This window comes from Littorina saxatilis, linkage group LG1 (assembly GCF_037325665.1).
Source record: "Littorina saxatilis isolate snail1 linkage group LG1, US_GU_Lsax_2.0, whole genome shotgun sequence".
Taxonomy (NCBI): Eukaryota; Metazoa; Mollusca; class Gastropoda; order Littorinimorpha; family Littorinidae; genus Littorina; species Littorina saxatilis.
Genome location: NC_090245.1, coordinates 60,401,375 through 60,425,963, shown reverse-complemented (window position 1 = coordinate 60,425,963; position 24,589 = coordinate 60,401,375). Strand labels below are relative to the sequence as shown.

The 24,589-nt window shown below is 40.5% G+C and overlaps 1 protein-coding gene across 1 annotated transcript in view; it reads right to left on the bottom strand.

The window, feature by feature from the left end:
- Positions 1-24,589, bottom strand: part of LOC138981069 (hemicentin-1-like) — a 349,865-nt gene that overhangs the window by 7,894 nt on the left and 317,382 nt on the right. Inside the window, exons 3-7 of the mRNA XM_070353925.1 lie at positions 21,693-21,817; positions 15,592-15,808; positions 9,580-9,615; positions 7,328-7,402; positions 1,420-1,704 (exon numbers count right to left, since the gene is read on the bottom strand). Of these exons, the coding sequence (XP_070210026.1) occupies positions 1,420-1,704; positions 7,328-7,402; positions 9,580-9,615; positions 15,592-15,808; positions 21,693-21,817 (738 nt within the window). The remainder of the gene's footprint in view (positions 1-1,419; positions 1,705-7,327; positions 7,403-9,579; positions 9,616-15,591; positions 15,809-21,692; positions 21,818-24,589) is intronic.

Genomic DNA, 24,589 nt, shown 5'->3' with positions numbered 1-24,589 from the left:
AAATGCAATCTTGCTAGCTGTCATTAGCACTCTGTTACACGAGAAACTGCGCTAACTTCCTGCTTACACTTGGTGTTCAGTACACTGACTCGTGCAGTCGTTTGTTTGAGAATGTCAAAAGAATTTCCAGAAGTAGCGTTCTTATCGGAACTGTCGGTATTGTGAAAGCTACGGAGCAAATAATATGGTACGGCATTTAACAGTTTGCTAACGCTTTGAGTCAAGAGAGACTTAAAACTGATTTGCCTAAATCAGAACAGCACATGACAAATCTTGAAATAGATACAGATTTTCCATTCTGTCGAAGACAAACATCATTTTCATTTTGGTGTATACGAGGTATATTATACAAAATATCTTTGTAGATGAGTCGGTGGCTAACTTACACTCACTATTCAGCACATTTATTCGTTGGCTTACACTAACTTACACTCACTATTCAGCACGATGAGTCGTTGGCTTACACTAACTTACACTCACTATTCAGCACGATGAGTCGTTGGCTTACACTAACTTACACTCACTATTCAGCAAGATGAGTCGTTGGCTTACACTAACTTTCATTCACTATTCAGCACGATGAGTCGTTGGCTTACACTAACTTACTTCAGCAAGATGAGTCGTTGGCTTACATTAACTTTCATTCACTATTCAGCATGATGAGACGTTGGCTTACACTAACTTTCACTCACTATTCAGCACGATGAGTCGTTGGCTTACACTAACTTCCACTCACTAATCAGCACGATGATTCGTTGGTTTACACTAACTTTCACTCACTATTAAACACAATTAGTGGATGGCCTTCGCTAACTTACGCTAACTATTCAGTACAACAAGTCGTTGGCTTACACTAACTTTCCCTCACTATTAAACGCAATCAGTGGATGGCTTACACTAACTTACACTCACTACACAGCACAATGAGTCGTTGGCTTACACTAACTTTCACTAACTATTCAGCACAATGCGTAGTTGGCTTACTCTAACTTTTACACTCACTATTTAACACACTCAGTGGATTGCCTTCACTAACTTACACTAACTATTCAGCACAATGCGTAGTTGGCTTACACTAACTTACACTCACTATTTAACACAATCAGTTGATGGCCTTCACTAACTTACACTCACTACTCAGCACAATGATTCGTTGGCTTACGCTAACGTTTATCAAACATACATTATTCAGAAATTATTTAAACACAAATAAAGATGTGACGCAAATTTTAATGACAAACGCACAGAGGAAGTGATCAGCAGTCACGTGACTAGTTACTGCTGAGAACTAAAGGGAGATAACGTCAATCATTTCTGATGATTACTGTCACACTCACTATTCAGCACAGGAAGTCGTTGGCTTTCAATAACTTACACACACTATTCAGCACTATGAGTCGATGGCTTACACTAACTTACACTCACTATTCAGCACAATCACTTTTAAGCTGGCCACGTGATACTTGGAGCTGCGACACACGTAGGTGCCGGCGTCCGACATGTTGCTGCGAAAGATCTCCAGGGTGCTGTAGAGCACGTTGTTGTCGCTGGACTCAGTGATCAGGACGTGCGCGTCGGACTTAATCTTGCTGCCGTCCTTGAACCAGTCCACGCCCTTGGGCCGGTAGTCGATGGCAGTGGCCGTGCAGTTGAGCATGATGGCCATGCCTTTCTCAACGAACTCGTTGCCGTCCAGTTTGATCCCTGCAACCACACAGAAAGCCAGGAATTAGTCCACCAACCGTTTTTGCCAATTGTAGTTATTTGCTGTGGGAAGGGAGAATGATTGTGTTATTATTGGCTAGCTTTGTATTTTTGTTAGATTGTGTGACCCATTTTGTTAGACCAGAACATTTTGTATTTTTGTGTGTGCGTGTTTTCTAGTTATGGAGTGGACATGAAGTTTGGCGCGTGGGGGTAGTTTGTTTTATTTCTGTTTTATTTCAAAGGTCTTCTTATCACTACTTTTGCGTCTTTTTCTGATTTCGAGCCTGAAGTTTGTTATACTCAATCAATCAATCAATATGAGGCTTATATCGCGCGTATTCCGTGGGTACAGTTCTAAGCGCAGGGATTTTATTTTTATTTTTTTTATTTTAATTTTATGCTGTTTCGATCTTGAGTATTACTTTGTTGGTTTATTGGTTTGTTACGTATATCATGTCTTTTGGCCACCAAATGTATTGTGCTTGTTCCATTTAAATTGGATTTCATCAAACTTTTCGTGTTCTGCAAGTTGGCCATTTCTCCAAAAAGTGAAAAAAGGTTAGTTTAAAAACTATGTTCTGGTTATTTAAAATATAAGACACAATCTGCAAACCGGTTATCTGAATAAACACGGGACAAACGTGCTCAATGTCGTCTTTATAAGAATGAAGAATACTCCCAAAAATATAGATGCAAACAATAGAAATGCAAATGAGATAAAAGACGAAATAAAACAAAACAGATTCGACAAGTAAAAATGGAGGCTGTATTAACCAGTTACTAAAAGATTGTAAATAGAAAAACGAGGAATTCATTTGAGAAAAGGTATTAGGAGGGCTGCAAAATATTCAATTAGTAACAAGACAAATTCTCATCGTGGCATGAGAATGGAATCAAAGTAACATATTTTAATTGAATCATATAACATGCATGCACGTTCAAAACGAAAGTCATGTTCTTTCAGAGGGAACGGTGTACGTGTTATTAGTAGCATACTTAAAAACAAAAAAAAAACAAAAAGGTTTCTGCTGCCCCTGTTTTCATAAGCACCTGAAGCAAAACTGCGAGTAAATTCTCCCACGTCTTCTTCTTAAAATATGCTTTCTATCTAATGGTACTGCACCCATTTTTGCACAACCAGTCGAACGTTTAAGTCCATTCATCGATAAGCGTTCTATACTATTGGAAAGTAAAGGTTATTGCAAAGTACGCACATACGTTTGCCTGAGCTGGGTGGGTTTTGGTAAGACAGACACAACAAACAAGGCCAAATAAGACAGCGTGGGGAGGATTGGAGTTCATAAATTCCTGGCTTTCTGTGTGGTCTTTGGGCATCATTGCTGACTGATGCCGATCTCCTTTCTCACAATGATTGTAAAGAACAGTTCCAATAACAAACCGTCACATTGACGTACACAGCAAACGGCTAAACAACGAATTATACAGAAGAAACCACAGACATTTCTCACAGTCAAACCTGTTTGTTTGGTTTTGTCCTGTTCTATTTTTCTGCAGATGTTTCCGAAAATTATTTTGAAAAAAAAAGCATCCATGAAAGTGTGTCTTAAGTCCGTACGTTGTTTTTCTTTTCTGCCTCACAGGATTAAGAGGTCTGTGAAGGTCGTAAGGCACACTCAGTCTGTCTAAACAACATCGACACGTGTGTGTGTGTGTGTGTGTGTGTGTGTGTGTGTGTGTGTGTGTGTGTGTGTGTGTGTGCGTGCGTGCGTGCGTGCGTGCGTGCGTGCGTGCGTGCGTGCGTGCGTGCGTGCGTGTTCTTATCTATGTCTGCTGAAGCAACCATATAGTTAATAGAAAGAGACAAAACCGTTCTAACATGCCTCAAGATGAAAATGAATATGAATCTTTCAAAATGGTACAATTTTAAACTATTGTATACGTTAACATTTATTCCAACCCGTGACATGTTACTCTTTACTTTACACTAGCGGTCGATCCTGGCTTCGCCCGGGTGTAAACAGAGCCCTAAAGCATTTTTAGACATGTGTGCTATCCAATTATACTGTCAGCATTAATCAAATTCCAACCACCATAGTTTGTATGGCATGATGGACCTCCCCTCTCTCAGAAACTTCTAGAATCTTATTTCAATATGGATAAGAATAGATGAAAGTGAGTTCTCATACATTTGGATTAAAACTCTGGGAGACAATGTAAAAGTATTACCATCAACACAGTTTTTTGTGCTGAAAAATAACTTTGACATGAGTTACCAAGGAAGAGTTACCTCCCTTGGCTTCTAGACATTTCCTGAACTGTCTGGTTATTTTCTTCTTCTTCATTTCTTTTATTCATAGGAGCAATAGAGAGTCTCTAATATTACTGGCACCGATAGTGCCTTGCACTATGTAGGCTGTATTCAATAAAGGGGAGGTTTTTAATCCGAGAAAGGGAACAATGAATCAAGAAACTTAAACCCAAGTGCACATCTGCGGGATCCTAGGCAGTGTGCATGCGCACTACCTTGTTCCTGCATCTTATTGCCATCTCTGAGGTATGGCGACCACAGGCAGACAGATATACAGATACACTTACATCCATTCTTATATATATATTAGACTAGCAGTCAGGGCCCGGCTTCACTCGGATGTTTCTGATCTCGTCTCTCTCAGAAACTTCTAGAACTTATAAGGATAAGAATAGATGAAACTAAGTAAGATTTACCTGCCATTGCCTGTTGAATGTTCCAGAACTGTCCGGTTAATTTTTCTTTCTACTTTTCTTCTTCTCAAAGGAGCAATAGATAGTCTATAATATCACTGGCATTATGTGCTTGCTTACAGGTAAACACCAGGCACTGAACTGGCCTTTAACTTTATAGGCTGTATTCAATAAAGGGGAGGTTCATAATCTGCGGCTCCTAGCACACACACACTTACATCCATTTTTACATTTAGTCAAGTTTTGACTAAACGTTTTAACATAGACGGGGAATTGAGACGAGTGTGTGAGTGTGTATTTATGTATGAATGTATGTATTTATGTATGTATGTGTAGAGCGATTCCGAGAAAACTACTAGACTGATCTTCATAAAACTTAACATGATAGTTCGAATTCCTGGGTATGATATCCCCAGCTAATGTTTTCATGGTGTTTTTTTTATAAATGTCTTTGATGACGTCATATCCGGCTTTTAGTAAAAGTTGAGGCGGCACTTTCACGCCCTCATTTTTTAATCAAATTGATTGACGTTTGGTCAAGTAATCTTCTACGAAGTCCGGACTATGGGATTGAATTTCAGCTCGGCAGTTAAAAAAAACCTTAATTAGTTTGTTCATTCGGTCTTCGGGTGTGGTTAGTCGAGACTACCTAATTATAGTCTCCGTAACGACTGTTTTTTTGTGTTGATGTTTAAGTTTGTTACCGACCGATTAACTAAATGTTTTTATATTGCTTCACGCGAGATACACAACTATAGGGATATTTGTCATTTCTCCTCCCACACAAACCACTCAGTCATTCCAGTCTGTGGTTGGTTTTATCCCTTTAACTTTGATTAAAAGGGACGCATCGGCTCGTTTCCCTTGAGACCCTCAATAAAGCTTTTGTGTGCAGTTTTCATGATGAGATATAATATTCATATCATTCAGCCGGTTCAAAGACCCTTTGCAGACCGGCTGTCTCGTGTCACGGCTGCATTCACAACTCTTTCAAAAAGCAACACGCCGCTTGGCCTGCGCTAACAATACGCGACATCATTATCTGGCTTGAAGCTGGTAAATCAGTGACGCATGCTAGATTTAACAGTAGTTGAAGAAGTCGGCGAGAAAAAAAAATCCGTCTGACTTTATTGACGGGGATCGCAACAGCTTGACATGCTCAATTACGACGAAAAGGCTTCTAGCGCAGTCAGACACACAATCCTTTAAAATCAATGCAAAGACGGCCTTCATCAATAGAAAAGACGTTAATAAACGGCCGTGTGTAATCAAATGTCTTCAGTGGTGAATGAAAGATGTCATGATGTCCCATCCACTGTACTGATAGATAGTTAATTAATCATCAAGCACAATGAAAAATGATGTGCGTGATACTTATATGCATTTATATTTTTTTGTTTCTGAAGCTATGGACGGGCAAAGGTTCAGTTATCTGTACATGTGTTGCGACCACATGGTCAGCTTGGCCAAAGATGAAAGCCTAAAATCATTTTAACTCACAAACGTTCATCTTCACTTATCAAGCAACTTCAAACAGATGGGATGTAACTTTTGCCGCCATATATGATACTGAAAATAAAAAGGGTTTTAGTTGCTCTACAGAGCCAATGCATGCAACATATATGTAAGCCATGTGACTGTTTGAAATGATCATGTGCACTTTGCTTTCTTTAACATCTGATTGTGTAAGCAAGTAATATTAAACACACGTTTCGACTTTTGCAAAACGGAAAATCGCGTTGCACTTATATGCGTGGCAACTAAGCTGGAGATCAATGCGTAAAAGAAATTCTTATCACATTTGGGTTTTTTAATAACAGAAAAAACAAGCTGATCGAGCACAGTGTCCTAACGTATCAAGGCTCTGGGAGCTATGGGCGAGAGTAGATTATGTAGGACAAATGTAACAAGAAAAAAACTAAAGAACAAAATAAACACACATAAACACACTCACGCACACACACACACACACAAACACACACACACACACACACACACACACACACTCACACACGCATGCGCACACGCACACGCACGCACGCACCCGCAAAGACATCAATAAGCAAAGCAAAAATAACAAAAATATTCGAACAAAACAAAATAAAACCTGGACATAAACCTTACTTTTTATTTACACTGTCTGACTTGATCAGATTAATGTTTTGCTATAGTACCACCACCCCGATCCCTGGTACTACTAATACTGCACAGAGCCAGCCAGTATGTAAGTTTCACATGAACAAAGATCGACAGAAGAAAAGAACAACACAGCAAAGCCCCAAAAAGCACATGTCCCCACTCAAAACAGGAAAAACAACCACCTGCCTGTCTTTGGGATACTTCTGCGCTGACGCACGAGTCTATCCATCTCATTGTTCACTTTCATTCGTCTTTGCACTTTTTGAGGTTCTCAAAATGAACTGCTTTTATAGTCTCATAAATGGTTGCAAGAAGTACCTGGATTCTCAAATTACGCAAAGTATACTTTACTGTTATAGTCACTTTTATCTAGCCTTTAAAAAATAAGCTAAGTACATAGATTCTCAAATTACGTAAAGTATTACTTAACTGTTGTAGTCACTATTATCTAGCCTTTCAAAACGAAGCTAACACTATACATGTTTCACATATGACTAATCTGAAGACTTGCTTTGCAACTTTTAACGTTAGCAATTTTGCCTTTGTCTTTTTTTGTCGAAACCGCGTCTATGCCCAAATTTCAAATTTTCTTATCTGTCTTCGGCAATAATTGTTTACTAACAGGAGAACGGTTTTCTTTTGACATAAAACTGTTGTAACTCGAACAATCACAGAACAAAGAACATAAAGTATTTGAAAGAACTGTTTTTTCCTTTAAATCTAAATATTTCATTGACACAGAGCTAAACAAAAACGACCACAAAAAAGTCTACACCAAACAAAGAACCTTTTCCCTAAAGTTTAAGACAAGGACGTGAACAACTGTATACAGAATACATGCCTGTCTCGTCTGGATGTCTTCGCCTTCCGTCATCTGCAAAAGAGGAAATGAAACTAAGTAAAGATTAAGTGCTAATTTGCTTTCCTAACGGTACCAGCACACATCTGCAACGAATGAAGATAGACGTTCCCAGCAATCGGCGTGAAAAGCATAACAAAGGAAAGCAAACAGTAGGTATCGTAAGAACAGAACAGATCGAGAGAAAACGGTATGAGATTGAAGCAGGCACAAACACATCATGAAATCATGCAGCGGTGTAGCATGCATGTGAATTGATAGAGGAAACACAATAGAAATAGCGAATAAACAAATATACATAGCCAATATGAAAAGGTATATGACCTACACCACACTTGATATGCATCCAAGAAGCAGGATATGAAGAAGAAGAAGCAGATTAAAGGGCGGAGAAGGAGAAGGACAGGGTACTATTAAACTTTAACACATGTTATTACAAATATTACTCAAATTTGTCATTTCAAATAGTAGTTACAAATAATACCTACCTTGAAGAAAACATGTGCTAATGATTGAAGTAGGATGGCAAATTTGAAGTAAATAACAATACAGCGAGAGACAATTCTCTATGTAGCCTTAAAATAAACCGGAACAGAATCAACAATGACAATAAAAACTACAACCACAACTTTAGCGGAACATAATTGGGTATATGCGAATACACTGTTTCTCTGCAATCACCCAATCAAACTACGTCAGAGACTATATACCCTGAATAAGAAGGACAATCGATCTCTTTAAATCCGTAGGGTTCATCTCATTAGACATAATTACATCAATGCATTTATCGTGGAGCCACGTACCGTCAAGAGACACGGGAGAATCAGACTGAAATAATTAACATATCTGCGCATGCATGCATAAATATGGTGTGAATGTTTCCAGGTCCCATCACTGGAGACTATGTCTTATCAATCAGGGTCAGTACTTTCCAAGAAGCTCAGTAAAACTGTCAGCTGAATAACTAAGATACGAGTATGGACACGCAGTTCGAGAGTCTAGAGATAGACAGAGGGGCCGAGAGGTGGCTGGACAGATAGATAGACGGATATATACACAACAGGAAGACAATACTAATCCATAATAGAACTTAATCTTGAACACCATTTCACTTGTATATAATCAAGAAAGCACATAAACAAGCAATGAAACGTGCAAAGAGAAGCAAGAAAAAAAAGCAAGCAACATATGTGTACAACAATCAAGCCGCAGGGAGGTAATTAGCCAGTATTTGAGAATATTGTTTTTAATAAATGGGCCCAGTAAAATATGACAAGTTTCTTTGTTTCATTTCGTACAATTCAAAAAAAGTCTGGTTGACCAATAAGTGGGTATAAAGAGAGAATCTTAAATAAAGTTTGTTTTTTGTTCAATAAAAATCAAGATCTAAAAATGACCGAGACAAAAAATGTACACAGCGCACGGAACAATATTTAGTGATTGTTTAGTTGTCTTCAGTTGTTTTTTTTGTCTTCCCCCGTTTTAAAAAAAAATCTGTACATTTGTATAAATCTGCACATTTATACAAGAACATAATTATTTGCTTCATTGGTTCCGGGATTGAAGAGTGTGTACTTGACAGTCTTGGGATGATACATATTGGAGGTTACATTAAAGGGATACTAATTTGGGGGTAGCTTTTGGCGAATTTTACAAATCTGCAGAATCGGAGGAAAAGTGAAAGAGATACACATTGTCTAGTTTTCAGAAATTGTGTACCCACAAAGTCAACATTTGTATCACTTTAACTTTTGTTCCTGGAGCTTAGCCTGTGGAACAAAACATCTATCATTTCTGCAAACGTGACGACGCAAGCCACTTTTGGTAGAGAAGTAACTTAAAAACCGAGACAGGAAATAAAACAAATGAGCGAAGGAACAAAAACACACACACAATTAAACAAACAATTAAACAAACATACAAACAAAGGACACAAAGCAAACACACAGGGAAAAGGAACGGGTTGAATTTTGACATTGGAAACCGAAGATCTACGAGTCGAATGTCTCGTATTAAATCAGTAATGTATTCCAATATCACATCTACAGTGACATATTTTAGTGTACAGAATGTTCCCATTAAATAGTGGCTGGAAGTGAGGAAGGTTAGAGACAGTACAGAACTAGACAGCTCTTCCTGAGAGTGAGTTTACGAGTCAAGCAGGACAGTTCTAGATATTAAAAATGTCTTACGCCTGGGAGGAACGGGGTAATTCTTGGGTTTGGCATCTGAAATAAAACATTCAAAATCACTTGACCACAATTACAACAATCTGTCAAATACTAAGCATGCAAAAAAACAAGCTAAGGGGCACACCTTACGCATAAGATATTTTTTTTTTTTTTTTAAATACCATATGCAAGGTGTCTCAAAAAAAAGTACCCGATTTTCTTTCAATACTACAGACAAATCAGTAACTTTATTGAAATCATTTTTGCGTGATATTGTAGTCAGTTCATAGAAGTTTTGTCCCCAGTTCACAGCTTTCAATTGAGGTCGTCTGTTTTTTCACACCATGTGATCATTGTAGCCACCCCGTTTTTCAATGACAGACTGCATCCTCATTGCCATATTGTTCATTGCATTGGGGAATGTTTCCTGTGGGATGTTCAACTTCTGGATTTCTCTGAGAATGTTTGCCTTCAGTTGTTGTAGGTTTCTTGGTCTGGGGTACATATTAGCGTATTAGCTTACATATTAGTTTTTCCATTTCTTGGTATACTGATGTTTCAATGTCTTTTTGGTTACTTTTTTTTTAGACACCCTATATATTACTTTAAAACTGCAATACAATCCTACAATGAGAAGATTAAAAAAGTTTAAAATCTGAGGCATGTGAGAAAATAATACTGAATTAATCAGTTGACTGTGTGTCATCATTTCCAATGAAACGCACCGAAAAGGAAGAAGGAAATAATCTGCACATTTATCCAAGAGTGTATTAGCTTCATTGGTTCTGGGATTGAAGAGTGTGTACTTGACAGTCTTGGGATGATAAATATTTTGTGGAAAAAGTTCACCATGGCAAGCTGAAGGTTAGATTAAAGGGATACTATTAATCCGACCGTTTGGGGATAGCTTTTGGCGAATTTTACGAATCTGCAGAATCGGAGGAAAAGTGAAAGAGATACACATTGTCTAGTTTTCAAAAATTGTGTACCAACAAAGTCAACATTTGTATCACTTTAACTTTTGTTCCTAGAGCTTAGCCTGTGGAACCGTCGCGATATTACCTTGAATGGTTGAAAACGACGTTAAACACCAAATAAAGAAAGAAAGAAAGCCGGCCTGTGGAACAAAACATCTATCATTTCTGAAAAAGTTCAAATCGTTCTGATGAATAGTTTTGAAATTAGCTTGACATCCATGAACTAACATGTTTCGATTCATCGCTTTGCTTATTTGTCATTTAATAGTTTTTACTAAGTCAATATAAAAGCAAAATGTTTTTTGATCATATACTAAATTACTCTACATACATCGAAGCAAATGCACACTCAATTTTAACACAAACAAAAGTTTTGTTTCATGAATGTTGTGGTCAAATACTTGAATAGAAAAACAGTGTATTTTCATGGTAGCTCCTAGCCTTAAATCTTGTTTCCAACTGACCACAGTGTTTTCCAATGTCGTATTTTAGCTTTTCCGCGGCTTATAAGGCTTATAAGACTGCCAAACAAAACCCCTTTTTGCTATCGACATAAAGGAAAGTTAAAACAATGGAGAAAACACAACAGGAACCAGTGTCTCAGTATTTCTTTATCAAGATGTAGCCAAGTGGTGTACCCCGTCTCTTTGTGTGTGTTATCTCCTGCCCGACCAGTTGCCTCCCCTGTCTATAGCTATTCCCTGTGTGTGTGTGCTAGTCACATTGGGTTTACATTTAAATAATGCCCTTTGTGCTAGGAAATCCCTAACTTAAAATGGTGAGAAGCAGCGGAGTAACCTCTAACCATCAGTGCCTGAGAAGCAGCGGAGTAACCTCTAACCATCAGTGCCTAAGGAGTGACTAAATAATACCTGGTTGTCTTTGTGCATTGTACTTTATTGTGTGTTTACTATCGTAGGGTAGACTCTTGACCGGATTCATTTCTAATCTAGGTGGTAAGATCCCATAACTTTCCCGGCCCCTTTTAGCTACTATTATGTATCAGCTTTGACACTGCTTGTAATCTAATGAGCCTTATCCGGTGTGCACTGCAGACAGGGCCCTCTTCACCCTTTAGCTAGTATTATGTATCAGCTTTGACACTGCTTGTAATCTAATGAGCCTTATCCGGTGTGTGATGCAGACAGGGCCCTCTTCTCCCTTTAGCTAGTGTAACTGCTCGTAATATTTCCGGTGTGTGACACAGGGCTCTCTGCATCTTTAACGATCCCTTTCATTGGGCAGGCATTTTAAGTAGAACACCCCCCGTTGGCTTACACAGGGTAGCCTTCCTATTGGCCTATTGCCACAGGGAATCGGAAGTGACCACTGTCGTTAAAAGAGCGAGCATAGAGTAGAACAGACAATGCGATTTGTGATAGTGAGCTGTGCGGTGCTCCTATTGGGTTGTCGTGAACCGGTCTAGCGTGTAGTTTGGCGCGACGTTTGTAATCGGTCGACTTGTGGTTTTGAATTCGTGCTCTTGTGTTTCGCGACTAGCGTCAGCAGCAGTTTTGTGTTTAGGTTTCAAGTGTGCTCACTGAGGAGAATCTGTAAGAAACTAAATGCTTTATTCATTCCTTATGCTTTATTCTTATGTTTCATTTGATGCTATGATGTTTGCATGTATATGTACATTTTGCCGCTGATTTGGTCCCGGGCGATGTCCGACCGGTCACGCGTCAGAGTTGATGACGCCATTTTGATCTATCGGAGAGATGTGTTTTCTAGATCAGTTTCTAATTACTTTCATGATTTGACGCTGAAATTGAGCGTTAATAACTTCTAATATTTGATGACCAGTTGTTCTAAAGTTGTTTTAGAGTCTTGTGAATTAAAGACTCGTAAGAATCAAGTAAGGCAGACTCGTTCTCATACGTTTCGTTTTCGCTGAGAAAAAGCCTGTCTCGCAATATTTTATGTCGAGAAGACACATGTGTATCGTTGCGATTTTTTCCCCATTTCATCACATATTATTTCTGGAGATCAGTAAAGTCTGAGCAGTAGTCGGTTAAAAGTCCAAAGTTAAGCCCTTTGGCCCGTAAAGCTACCTATTTACGATTTAGGCGCAGAAACCCCTACAATTGATGAACGGAAATTTTATTATGGTTGACACATATATTTTGGGTAATGAACTCGTATCATGAGTTTGATGAATTCAGGCATGAGAATGATAGAGATCTTCTGAGTTAAGATCTCAGACAATAGGAAGGTACTGTCTACAGGCGGATGCACATTTTTAACTATTAATTCCCATGTTGCACTTTAAAGGCGGTTGCCTGCAGAAGAACTTTGCGACTGATTTAAACCTAACATTTTGTGCAGTCGCATAGATGCAAAACAGACTTTTAATCTAAAGCATTATGATTTAGTCGCGCTTCCCTGTAAAGTAATAGACTGTTGTCTAACGCTTCATTTTGAAGCATGGGAGCTTGCGCTTACCCCATGCCTGAGTTATCTTTCTTATTCTTGTCGTTATTATTCAACTCGATGAAGATGTGTCTTCATGGCGATGAACATGCTTAATAATAGCAATTATTTTGCAGTTGCGGTTCATGCAGTTGGTTAATTTATGTAAAGCATTTTCCTATGCAAGGCTTAGGCCTAAGGGAAGATGTTGGTTACTTCCCTTGACATTAGCTGTTGTGGAGTTGTTTAACTCACTGTGGATTCTCTTTCAGAGAATGCTGTGTCTGCAGGATTTTGGCTAAATTGTTACTTGTCTATATTTGTCATGATTATTTTGACAAATGATACATTCATTGGTTTATGCTTTGTATTATGTCATGTGTGACTTAGAAGGCATGTTGTTTATAATTGTATTTTCTTTTCTTTTTAGTGCCTTCTTCTTTACACTGCTTTCTGGTTGCTACCAGAATAATATTGCCTTTTTAATTATACTGCTTTCTGGTTGCTACCAGAATAATATTGCCTTTTTAATTATACTGCTTTCTGGTTGCTACCAGAATAATATTGCCTTTTTAATTATACTGCTTTCTGGTTTGCACCAGAAATACATATTGTTTCTGGTTTTACACTAAATACATATTTTCTGGTTCTGTTATTGTTTCTAGCTGATTCTGGTACTGGTAGATATCAGAATTCATAATTGGTATTTCTGGTTATATGTAAGCATTGCTTTTTCCTATATTAGATTTCTGTTATTGTTTCTAATTTATAACTTATAGCATTGTTTCTAGTTGCTACCAAATTTAGCTAAACTGTTTTGGAATATTTATGATTTAGATAAGCTACCTGAGTGGTTATTCTTAGTTACATTTTCCTTCAATAAAAGATAAGTTAAGATAAGTTAAAGCAACCTCTGTCTTCGGTGTCTTAATTGTATGCTCCTCTGCCTGTGCTATATATATCCTTTTCCTTCCACCCGACCTTCCCACAAATAGTTCTTCAGAAATGATAGCCGACTACTTCAGGATGATATGGACACAGAATGACCTGTTCAATTGAGGAAAAGTCGTAATTGACAGACCTTAAATTCATTTTTCTTTCGTGAAAGACAATACATCCAAGGCAGACCTGCACCGCACATTCTCTATTTCCAACACCATGATGTGCTCCCTTTTCTATACGCACACATATCCATTGCCTACAAGCCATTCACTACTACCACAAGCAGGACCCACACATCCGATATCTTAATGCTGAGATCATATTATTTATCCTACATAGGTGCGAGATACCACTCATGACATAACAATATCTTACAGGGCCGGACTAGGGGGGGGGGTTACAGGGGTTGCGCAACCCCCCCCCCCCCTGGCTTAAGCATGTACCTCCCAAACGCATTTTTTTTGGTGGGGGAGGGAGGGGGGGGGGTGGGGGGTTGCATCTGGATCATCATGAAATCCGAGGAGAAATCGCACCTCTCACCCCCTCCAAACAAAATCATGCTGTCGAATTTACCTTCTTCGTTCAAGGAGAGGCTTCCTGTCCCGCCAGAAACATCAAAAAACATCAAAAAACGTTGCAACCCCCACCAAGGAGGCTTCGCCCCCTGGACCCCCACCAAGGGGCTTCGCCCCCTGGACCCCCATCTGTAACCCCCCCTAGTACCTACCTAGTCCGGCCCTGTCTTACACCACAGTCATGTGAATGAGGTCATGTAAAACTAGTCTGGCAGGGACCTGTTATTCCACTGCGAATGATCCCAGTCACCGAGACAAACATCATTATGGAAACACTTTTGCCCTTGCTGTTTCCCTTGAAAGAATGTTTGGAACAAACACGTCACACAATACTTTCCAGAGTGACGTTACTTTGCTTTGATGTCAAAGATTGCAGGAGGCATTGAAAAAAATCGAGGTTTCATTAGAAGCGCCTTCAATTTGTACGGGTCGACTCAGAAATGTTTGGAGCTGAAGGCATGTAAGTACAGTATGTAGAATAAACAGAATACTACATGGCTTGCTGTGTCGTACCAGATTTACACTCGTTGCTTTTTCAAATATTGAAAAGCTCGCTTTCGCTCGCAGTTAAATATTTAAAAAAGCAACTCCTGTAAATCTGGTACGACACAGCAAGCCATGTAGTATTCTCTATGCACGTATCAACAAAGCCATCCGCAATTCCATAGAATCCAAACTCGTCTAAAATATGGACAAATGACAGATCGTAAGTACGACTGGTGTAATGACGATACTATTTCAGTATCGAATTGCGCCCCCCTAACTACCCCATAAACCCTTTTTAAGACCTTAGAATTGTAATTTAAAAAAAATCTTACAAATAATGTACATTTACAGTAAGTATGAAAATGCAATTTGTGAACACAAGGCATGAAAGGGACAACATCTTAAAATGGGGAGTGGGCATCTTCTTCTTCTTCTTTTTCTTCTTCTTCGACTTTTTCTGCTTCATAATCGTTGGCTGTGTTTGTGGGTTACAATCTACCACGTACTACACTTCAATTTCTTGCAAGTGGAATTTTACGTGTTTGACCATTTTCTACAAGGGAACGCCATTTACTAAGCCTTCCTCTGTCCTTAGAATTGGGCAGTATATAAAATGCAAACCAAATATTTCCCGCAATACGCACCAACAACGGTGAGAGTGACGTTTCTGATAAGGTCTTCCTTGGTGGAGATCTGACACTCATAGACGCCGGCGTGTCGCATCTGGACGTCTGTGATACGGAGGTTCCACTCGGGACTCTCCGGGGTCTTGGGCCGCACGACCTCATAGCTGGAGTCTGGGTCGAACAGGAATTGGCCGATTGTGATGGGGTTGACCTGGTTGATTTTTTTCCACACCACCTGGAAATTACACGGTTTGTCGGTCACTGTGTGTGCAATAATCCGTCTCCAGCTGGAATTCTTGGTTTCTCAGCCATTATAGTCAATACATAGTCAATACATAGTCACCCCCACAAGGCCTACGCTTCTTTATGTTTTTTATTTGCGCTAATGTGTCGTATACAACATTTGGTAAATTAACTAATACATATGATTATGATTCTAATAGAGAGAGAGAGAGAGAGAGAGAGAGAGAGAGAGAGAGAGAGAGAGAGAGAGAGAGAGAGAGAGAGAGTGACTGACTGACTGACTGACTGACATTAGTTTTAACATCCTCTTAGGACCCATTGACCTATCTTGGGACAGGTAGAGTTAATATGCTATATGGGGGGACAAAACACTGGACAGACATGCACACAGAGAACACATATGATTGTGTTATAGTTCTGGAAGTCTGTTGCTGCGGTATTTTAAAATGGGGATGGACATACAGATTTTGTTGGGGGTTGTTGCCTTAGTGTATGCGGAAAATGGTTGGAGTGGAGCGTTTTTGAATGCTTATTTGCGTTTTAATCATGTAGAATATTTTTAGACTTTTGTATAATGCCAAAATGATTAAGAGAGAGAGAGAGAGAGAGAGAGAGAGAGAGAGAGAGAGAGAGAGAGAGAGAGAGAGAGAGAGAGAGAGAGAGAGAGAGAGAGAGAGAGAGATGCTTTGCTTTGAGGCTTTGCCAGTTTATTGTCTTTAGCTAATTAAAGCCGTATCGACAAGTGGTTCTACACAAAATTGAAAATGAACGTATAAACATGAAATATTGAAAATGAACGTATTTATACGAAATATTTACAAACATTCTCTAGCATGGTACCCATGCCAGGTATGTAATTCTGCATGAAAAGTTCCACTCAAAGGCAATTCGTTTACTCCATTGATCATTTCTTTACATCACTGAAATTACTCGCTTCATCTGTCTCACAGAGTTCTAGCCCATGTAAATGGTGACTGTGAGAGAGATATACACAAAGAAAAAAGCCAAGCACCCCCCGAATGAATTTGTGATAATAATTGAGTCAAATTTGTTTTACCATTTTTTTCTTCGTAATGACATACATGGGTTTCCATAATAAGGTTGGGAAGTTCACGCGTCAAGATTGTGTCGCCACTGCCTGTGAGAAGCACGTGCAGCATGCAACCCATGAATGTTAAAAAAGGCAGTATGCTCACGCTGCAAATTTCTGTATTTAACACTGGGCGACGACAATTTGCAAACATTCTCTGTGAACATGGCGAGAAGACGATTATCAGAGGCGATCCGATGGCAGATTATAGGAATGCATGCTACAGGAGCATCCTTCAAAGCGATTGGTCGTCAACTTGGCTACCACTACACCGTCATCAGCCGTTTGGTACGCAAACATCGTCAGACTGGTGCTGTGAAGGACCGTCCACAGTCAGGGCGACCCCGTGTGACGTCAGAACGTGAAGACCGAGCACTTCTCCGAATAATTCGGCGTGAGCCATTTTCAACGAGTACCGTCCTGAAACGAGCATGGCTTCCAAATCGACATCTGTCAACCAGGACCGTACGAAACCGCTTGAAAGCTGCAGGAATGGCAGCCCGAAGAGTCATTAAGCGTCCCCGACTGACAGATGACCACAAGAGAAGACGCTTGGCATGGTGTCTGGCACGGCAAAGATGGAACCTGAGAACGTGGAGGAGGATCCACTGGTCGGACGAAAGCAGATTCCTTCTCCATGTCACTGACGGCCGACTGAGGGTATGGAGGCACAGGAACACGGCCTATACACCCAGGAACATCAGACAAACTGTTCCATTCGGTGGCGGGTCAGTCATGGTTTGGGGTTGCATTTCCCATGACTGCAAGCTAGACCTTGTCACCATACGTGGCAACCTCACGGGTGATCAGTATATGCGACATGTCCTGGAACCTGTTGTCGTTACTCATTTTGACAACCACCCACTTGCCACAAGACCCGTGTACATGGATGATAACGCCAGGCCTCATCGATCCAGGGCAGTAGTGGACTACCTCCAGAACAACGCTGTAACAACACTCCCATGGCCGGCAATGAGTCCAGATCTTAATCCGCTGGAGCATGTTTGGGACATCCTGGGGCGTCGTATACAAGCTCTGCAGCCTCCTGTGCAGACATTACGTGAATTGGAGGCAGCTTTGCATCGTGAGTGGTTGCAAGTGACCCGTGAACAGATCCGACGTTTGACTGGAGGGATGAGACGCAGGGTTGACGCCGTCATCAGGGCACGCGGGGGTTTCACTCGATATTGAACTTTTGAATCGCGTATGCCATCTGAGCACTCTCAATTACATTTTTTTCATGACACATTTACCTAAACCTGTCTTTTTCAGCTTGCAGCTCCATACTTATCAGGGGTACTGTTTTAGGGTTAAAACGTCACTTTTTGGCAAGGTACCAAATCACGATTAAAACCAATCAAAACTGGAGTTTTCTTGTGTGATGTTATTTCCAAAGAGTTGCTCTTGTCGATAACATTTGTCAAACCGAGCTCCTGAACTTACTGTTTCCATACCAGAACTTTAAAAATCAGTCATTCCGAAATTGAAGGGGGGTGCTTGGCTTTTTTCTTTGTGTATAGATAGAGAGAGAGAATTGAATTGATTTGAATTGAATTGAATTGAACTTTATTTTACAAAGATTAAGATTTAAGGCTATGCCTTTTCTTACAATCTGTCCTTGGGACGCACAGACACACAATGATTAAATACAAAATTAAAAACAGGTGGGAAAAAATAAATATGTGATGATAATGAGGACGACGATGATGATGCTGATGATGATGATGACGATGATGATGATGATGCATGAAGAGCATAAACATGTAAACTACTCACAAAAAGTTAGGGAACACCCTTCATTTTCATGTGTTTTTGCAAATCGATGCTATTGTCAAAACTTTGCAAGCTACAACGCTGATCTTACACACACGCACAGAGTGGACTCTTGCCTTTGTTGTACAGGCTTGGTGTGCTGCACGTGCTACTCGGGCGTCAGTGGCTGAGCGTTGAAAATTGGTGAAAAGTTGGAACATGTTACCGTTTTATGCTGACTCACCATTTTTTCTATAGCGTGTTTCTGACAAAATGATGCACTGCACATGGAAGCTTGATGCTTTGACTGTGAACACTGGTCACTGGTTACTCAATAAAAGCCAGGGCCTGGGCGGACCAGGGCACAACATCACGATGGTCGGACGACAGAAGTTAAGCCTGCTGGACAGAGGAAGAGCCATAGGATGGTTCCAAGACGGTGTTGGCGTACGGGAGATTGCCAGAAGGCTTCTGGTGTCCCCCTCCGTCATCACAAGATTGCGACAGCGCTTCCAGGCCACTGGACTAGTTCAAGACGGGCCTCGCCCAGGCAGACGAAAGAAGACCACAGCAAGAGAAGGTTAAACATTAGACAGGCCCAGACGGTGCGAACTTCCACTGCAAACCGTATCAGAAGGCAATTACGGGCTGCTACCAACACCAACGTCAGCACACAGACTGTTCGCAACCGCCTGCATGCTGCCCAGTACCACGCCCGTCGTCCATCCAAGCGCCCCAAGCTGACCCTCGTCCACAAGAGAGCTCGCAGAGTTTGGTCCAGGCGTCACATTCTCTGGACACGTACGTCAGCAGTGGGCTGTGGTCCTCTTCACTGATGAGTCAAGGTACAGCCTGGAGCATAACGACGGCCGTGTGCGCGTGTGGAGGCGACAGGGGGAGCGCTACAACGATGACTGCATTCAGCAGGTGACTGCCCATGGTGGGGGTTCCATCATGGTATGAGGTGGGATCTCTGCCCATCACAGAACCCCCCTCTACCTCATCCAAGGCAGACTGAACGCCCAGCGCTACAGGGACGAGATCCTTTGCCGTTTTGCTGTACCCACATTACAGCAGATTGGAGCCCACTCCGTTTACATGGATGACAACGCCACGCCGCACCGTGCTCGGCTGGTAAACGCCTTTCTCCAGCAAGCAGGGGTTGTCAGGATGGACTGGCCATCCTGTAGTCCGGATCTGAACCCTATTGAGAACTTTTAGGATGCACTGGAGCGCCGAGTGCACGACAACCACCCTCCACCACAAAACCTGAAACAGCTCTGGGGATTCCTTCAAGCAGAGTGGCAGGCTGCACCCCAGGCTAACCTGAGGAGGCTTGTCGAGTCCATGAGACATCGCTGCACTGAGTGCCTGGCAAATCGTGGAGGCAGCACTCATTATTGACTTTGTTTTCGTGATTTTCACACAGTCAAATGAACTTTGAAAATTTGGTGACTTTTGAAAATGATCCCTGCTGTGTTTAAAAATTTGCCAAAAATGGATTTGTCCATTCATCGCTTTGATTGTTTTGTATTCAAACTGTCGAATAATGAAATTAAATATGTGCGAACGATCATCATTGTGTCTTGACTGATTTTGGTGCATTGTGTAATATAAAAAGTGTTCCTTGACTTTTTGTGAGTAGTTTAGTTATTCACAAAATCAAATGCACAATATGCAGGCAATTATGCGTTCAAGCTAGTAACAATGGAACATGCAGCAATAGTACAACAAAAATATGTTCAGAATATAAAATGCACAGCATATCTTTGACATTACATTAACTGTGGTAAATCAAAACGCGTTAAACTACTCAGACATGAAGTGTTTTTTAACACATTTTTAAAAACTTGTTAATGACTTTAAGTGCTTGAATGATGATGGCAGTGAGTTCCAGACTGATGTTCCAGAACATGCAAGACTGGTCTAATAAAGGTAAATTCATGGAATTGGTGGGATCAAGTTGACAGACCCTTATCTGTCGGTAGCTCTCTTAAATAGTGATGTAATGTAAATCGGCACTTTACCGTAGTACAATTTATGTATGAAAACGGCTTTGTTTAACTTAAGATGCTTCTCCAGTGGAAGAAAGTTAAGCATTTTTAACTTCATATCTGTTGAGGCATTTTCATTTATGATGACTTTAGCCGAGCGACGACAGAGAGAGTCTAGCTTCTTCAAGGGGAAATCACTGCTGCCATCCCAGAGCATCGAAACATAATTAATCTGAGGCATTGCATGAGCATGGTGGAACATTTCCAGAGTTTTTCTGTCCGTAAGTTGCTTTAACTTGAAAAGGAGGAAAACGTTCTTGGCTACTTTCTTGCAAATATGCTGTAATTGTGCCTGCCACTTGAATTCACCATCAATAATTATCCCCTAAAACGCGATGTTGTTGAACTTGTTCAATTGATTGTAAGATTTAGTTTGAGTGGAGAAATCTTACCATACTTTTTGTTTTTACTGGGTGGACAAGCATACCATTTATTAACATCGTTTAAAGCTGTTTGAAGGGAGGACTCTATTTCTGGAACAGATTTTCAACTTGAATGAAGAGAAGAGTCGTCAGCAAAAAAAATCACTTCTTACAGAAATGTTCAGTGGCAGATCATTGATATACAGACAGAACAAGATCAGCCCAAGCACTGAACCTTGAGGCACCCCGCATTTCACAGCCTCCTCAGTAGATATTTTACAGTTTAGGGCAGTATATTGAGTTCTGTCCTTCAAATAGGATGCACATAAATTACACGCTGAACTGTTTCTGATATACAACTGTAATTTCTGCAATAAAATCGAATGATCAACAAGATCAAAAGCTTTTCTTTAAAGTCGAGAAATACAGCACCACTGATTTCAGAAAGAAAGAAAGAGTGAGAGAGAGAATGAGAGAGAACAAGAACAAGAACAATTCTTTATTTAACGATAAGAGAGAGAGACAGAGAGAGACAGAGAGCCAGAGAGAGAGAGAGAGACAGAGAGCCAGAGAGAGAGAGAGAGTCAGAGACATAGAGACAGAGAGGCAACCACTCGCCACTTTAGGTCCCAGGTTGCGGATGGCACAGGGCAAGTCGACGTCAGTGCCCCTGTATGATGTGATGTTGACACTAGTGTTGAGGAAGGTGGGTAGAGTGTACCTCAGGGGTCGCGCGGCAGACACTGAAACACAGGTGATACGACAGGTAAGCTACTGGCACAGGTGGGCAAATTCATATAAGAAACAAGTCGCGTAAGGCGAAATTACTACATTTAGTCAAGCTGTCGTACTCACAGGATGAAACTGAACGCACTGCATTTTTTCACCAAGACCTTACAGTATCGTGGAAAAGGCAGTGAAATTGACAGGCCAGAATAGCGCAGTAGTGGTTGCGCTGAGCGGGATAACACGCTTTTCTCTACTTCTATTCTTTTTAACTTTCTGAGCTTGTTTTTAATCCAAACATAACATATATCTATATGTGTTTTTAATCAGGAACCGACAAGGAATAAGATGTAATTGTTTTTAAATCGATTTCGGTAATTTAATTTTAATCATGATGTTCATATTTTAAATTTTCAGAGCTTGTTTTATAATCCGAATATAACATATTCATATGTTTTTGGAATCAAGATATGATGAAGAATAAGCTGACATTATGTGTGGATCGTTTTATAAAAAAAATATTTTAATTATAATTTTCAGATTTGTAATGACCAAACTCATTATTTAATTTTTAAGCCTCCAAGCTGAAATGAAATACCAAAGTCCGGCCTTTGTGGAAGATAGCTTAACCAAACTTTCAATTAATTTCGTACAAAAATGAAGGCGTGACAGTGCCGCCTCAATTTTGTTATTTTATTATTTTTTTTTAATTGTTTTTCAGCTTACAGACTTTTCGACAAGGAAAAAAAAAACACGGAGGGAAAAAAAAGAAAAAGAAAGAAAGAAACGCGACGGGACAACCATAACATGTGTTCCCGTGAGTCGAATAGTATGTTGTGCCATGTTATTGTTCATAGTCCGATTGTTTGGCAACAGAGGTTTTTTTCGATATCTTTCCACGAAAGCACAGTTGGGGAAAGTTCAACAAAGCGTGTAGTGTAGAGATCTGGGTCAGCGAAGAAAAGTCAGTGTTCTTGGTGGCACGTGAAGTCCGTGTCCGTCAGCAGCATCAGGCGTGGAGGCGTGGCCGGCTCACCGTCACTGTGTGTCACTGCAGTCCAGCATGACATGGCAACACGCCTCGATGTGTTGCTTCAGTCTTTCTATTTGTTCGGCGTACCTAATCCGGTCAACATCACACCATCGTCTTAAACAGCTCAGGGTATAGTATCGGCGATCAGTTTCTTCCGTTTCTTCAGTAAAATAGAACCAGTTTTCCACAACACTTTCTCTCAGTCCATACTGAAACACCATCTCGTCAGTCAGTGCATACAAACAGTGGTGTCCATAGCGGTGGTCACGGACAACCTTTCGCACAACAGGTGTCACGGCACACTCTAAGACTGCCTCTCTTTCTTTTGGTTCGAGTGATGACAAATAATGCGAAACCGCATCGCTCCGATCTTGCCAATAGTTCAAGAACTCGTCGGCCTCTAATGCCGTGTCCTTAGTGTCACACAACGTGTTGTCTGTATCATGGACTTGTTCCATGGCAGAATCAGGAGGTTCTTGCATGTAATTGACGGTGCTGTTGTCATCAGGGCGCTGAGCCGTATGGTTGGGTGGAGTTTCAAACACATTTTCCACAACACCGGACTCCGAGTTTCCTTCCACACTTGCAATGCTGTCATTGTTTATGTTTACTTCGTGCGACTGACCTTTGACCTGAGGTGCGTTGCATAGAGCAAGCGTTTTGTTCGCGAAGGGACAAAAAGTTTTCATGTTGTAGGAAACGCTATGTTCGCGGCGAACTGTTCGCGGCGAACTCAATTCTACCCTCTCTACCTATTTTCAAGTAAATGGACCCATCTCTTCGCTGACAGCCGAGTCAATGCATGCATATTGGGGGCGATCATGCAAACAGTCGCTTTGTTCTTGGAACATTTTAGGGGTGACGGTATGCATTGGCCCCCAGGATATCTGTGTGTGTGTGTGTTTGAGTTTCGTACCCCACGTGGAGAAGCAGGGCCTTTTCTTTTTACATTTAGTCAAGTTTTGACTAAATGTTTTAACGTAGAGGGGGGAATCGAGACGAGGGTCGTGGTGTATGTGCGTGTGTGTCTGTGTGTGTGTGTGTGTAGAGCGATTCAGACTAAACTACTAGACCGATCTTTATGAAATTTGACATGAGAGTTCCTGGGTATGAAATCCCCGAACGTTTTCTTCATTTTTTTGATAAATGTCTTTGATGACGTCATATCCGGCTTTTCGTGAAAGTTGAGGTGTCACGCCCTCATTTTTCAACTAAATTGGTTGAAATTTTGGTCGGGTAATGTTCGACGAAGCCTGGACTTCGGTATTGCATTTCAGCGTGGTGGCTTAAAAATTAAATAATGACTTTGGTCATTAAAAATCTGAAAATTGTAATAAAAATATGTTTTTTATAAAACGATCCAAATTTACGTTTATCTTATTCTCCATCATTTGCTGATTCCAAAAACATAAAAATATGTTATATTCGGATTAAAAACAAGCTCTGAAAATTAAATATATAAAATTGATTATCAAAATTAAATTTTCCAAATCAATTTAAAAACACTTTCATCTTATTTCTTGTCGGTTTCTGATTCCAAAAACATATAGATATGATATGTTTGGATTAAAAACACGCTCAGAAAGTTAAAACGAAGAGAGGTACAGAAAAGCGTGCTATCCTTCCCAGCGCAACTACTACCCCGCTCTTCTTGTCAATTTCACTGCCTATGCCGTGAGCGGTGGACTGACGATGCTACGAGTATACGGTCTTGCTGCGTTGCATTGCGTTCAGTTTCATTCTGTGAGTTCGACAG